General features: G+C 47.8%; 1 protein-coding gene across 1 annotated transcript; it reads right to left on the reverse strand.

Annotated features, from left to right (window-relative positions):
- Positions 1-511: 511 nt before the first annotated feature.
- LOC140805399 (uncharacterized) lies at positions 512-1,720 on the reverse strand. The gene has a single exon (XM_073161671.1). It carries the CDS (start codon positions 1,718-1,720, stop codon positions 512-514), a length of 1,209 nt encoding a protein of 402 aa, XP_073017772.1.
- Positions 1,721-2,568: the final 848 nt, after the last annotated feature.

The following is a 2,568-nucleotide window of genomic DNA, read 5'->3' on the forward strand; positions in this document are numbered from 1 at the left end:
GGAAAATAAAAATTCAACACCCCCACCCTCTAACTCCTCTGCTAGGTGATACTTTAGCAGGCATATTTAATTTCTCACGCTGCTCCTCTACTAGGGGATGCCTTAGTAGGAAAATAAAATTTTTCTTCTACACGCTGCTCCTCTACTAGGCGATGCCTTAGTAGGAAAATAAAATTTTTCTTCTACACGCTGCTCCTCTACTAAGCGATGCCTTAGCAGGAAAATAAATTTATCTTCCACCCCAACTCTGCTCCTCTGCTAGGCGATGCCTTAGCAGGAAAATAAAATTTTTGCTCCTCCCCATACAACAACATCCATGAACTTAATATGAGAACTTGGCTTTATTAAATTTCAACTAATAACATAAAACAAATTCAGAAATGAAATACAGCAAAAATCAAGTCAAGATTAATATTCTCTAAGGCGATAAGTGCTCCCGGGCCTCTTTAGAGCATTACCCAGCGCATTCTCCAACTTTCTTCTCTACTCCTCTTGCCTCCACAAGACAAAGTTACCCACTTCTACCTTTCATAATCATGTTAAGCTCCACACGCGCTCTTTTTCCCTCCTCCCTCACTAGCACTTCATAACACCGACGCACGACTTTTTGGTCCCCGCACAAGACTCCAACTCCTTTTCCCACAGGAAACTTAAGCTTCTGATGAAAAGTGGAAGCTACGGATCTGAAATTCTTCAGGGCTGGTCGTCCTAGAATTCCATTATACGCTGAAAGGGTATCCACCACGGTGAATGATACCATCTTTGTTACCCGCCGAGGCTCGTGTCCCAAAGATAGAGGAAGGACAATCTGACCGAGCTGTGGGATGGCATGTCCTGCAAATTCATATACAAGAGTAGAGATTGGCTCGAACTCAAATTCCTCCACCTTCATCTTATCCAAAGTGCTCTTGAACAGGATATTAACAGAGCTTCCGTTATCAATAAATATTCGTGCCACATCGTAATTGGCAACGGTGGCCATTACCACCAAGGCATCGTTATGAGGAGCCACAATGCCTCGGAGGTCATCCGGTCCAAAACTGATGACAGGATCCTGGGGTAGGTCTGCACCCCTAGATATTTCAAAATTCTCCAACCTCCTCCCATGCGCCTTTCGCGCTTGTCCGGAATCTCCATCAGTAGCACCCCCCGAGATCATATGAATTATTCCTCTCGTAGGGTGATTATCCTCATTCATTCCCCTCCTCGGTTCCACGAGCTCCTGAGGGACATCTTGACATCGAGCTTCCCCTCTCTGCTCACCCATCCTCTGATTTATCCATGGAGGGCCTTGACCACGCCTAGGGGGCGAGCGAGACCTTTGTCGACTCCTGAATGAGGATCCTTCTCGTCTATCCCGTGAAGGCAATCTAGCACTGCACCCTACCCTTCGCGACTTCTCCCACCTCCCCGCGGGCTCCCTCACCTCCATCACCTCGGCCCGACTCCTATCTAGGGGAACATGAGATGAGAATTGTCTTCTACTACTAGTTTTGTCTTCCTCTCTTTCCCCCGCACCCCTCTTCCTTCCTCCTTTCTCCGCTCCCTCAACTCTATTTCCTCCGGGCCGGCTCTCCATCCTTCTGTACCGTTTGGCATCTTCCAAGTTTACATATTTCTCAGGTCGAGCCAACAGATCATCATAGCTCAACGGAGGCTTCTTGACCAGCGACTTGAAAAACTCCCCTCCCTTCAGTCCTTGTGTGAAGGCACTTATCATGATGTCAGGAGTGGCCGCTGGTATCTCTAACGCTGCGTTGTTGAAACGCTGAACAAACTCTCACAAAGTTTCAGTTTCTTGTTGCTTCACCACAAACAGACTCAAATAGTTTTTTTGATGTTTTTTGCTGCTAGCGAATCTGTGCAAGAAAGCAGCTGAAAAATCCTCAAAAGATCGTATAGAGTTGGGCTACAAGGTGTTAAACCATTGCTGAGCTGACCTCACCAACGTGCCCAGAAACTCCCTGCACCTGACCCCGTCTGAATACTGATGTAATAGGGCCGCATTTTCAAATCTCCCCAAGTGTTCTTCAGGGTCAGTATGTCCATCGTACTCTCCCACATTCGACTGTCGAAAATTTGGAGGAAGTCCTTCTTCTAAAATGGCTAGTGAAAAGGGACTTCCTCTCTTGGGTGACGGCGCTCTGCTTCCCAACTGCTGCATCAACATCTGTATTTCCTTCCACATCTCTTCTATCTCCCTAACTTCCCTACTTTGGTGGGGCTGTGTCTCTTCAACCCTGCTCTGGTGGCCCTCAGCATGTTCCTCTTGCTCTTGGCGAGTGGCTTGCTCTTCAGCAAACATAGATTCTTGGTTCCTCTTCATAGCCTCATCCACTGTCCGAGTGATAAAGTGGCCCAACTGCTCCAGGGTCAAGTTCCCCATATTTTCATTAGGACGGGGTTGCTCGACCCTGTTCTCTTGACGAGGTTGTTCTGTTCTCGCCTCCTGATGGGGTTGTTCCTGCCTTGTCTCAGCATGAGACTGTTCGGGTCCCCTCTGAGGACGCGATGTTGCTGAGGTAGCTCTTCTACTCCCTCTCTTCCCTACCATCTCTACGTCTCAAC

This window comes from Primulina eburnea, chromosome 11 (assembly GCF_022965805.1).
Source record: "Primulina eburnea isolate SZY01 chromosome 11, ASM2296580v1, whole genome shotgun sequence".
Taxonomy (NCBI): Eukaryota; Viridiplantae; Streptophyta; class Magnoliopsida; order Lamiales; family Gesneriaceae; genus Primulina; species Primulina eburnea.

Coding starts and splice junctions, on each gene's coding strand:
- LOC140805399 (XM_073161671.1), bottom strand. CDS start 1,720: ATGATAAGTGCCTTCACACAAGGACTGAAGGGAGGGGAGTTTTTCAAG.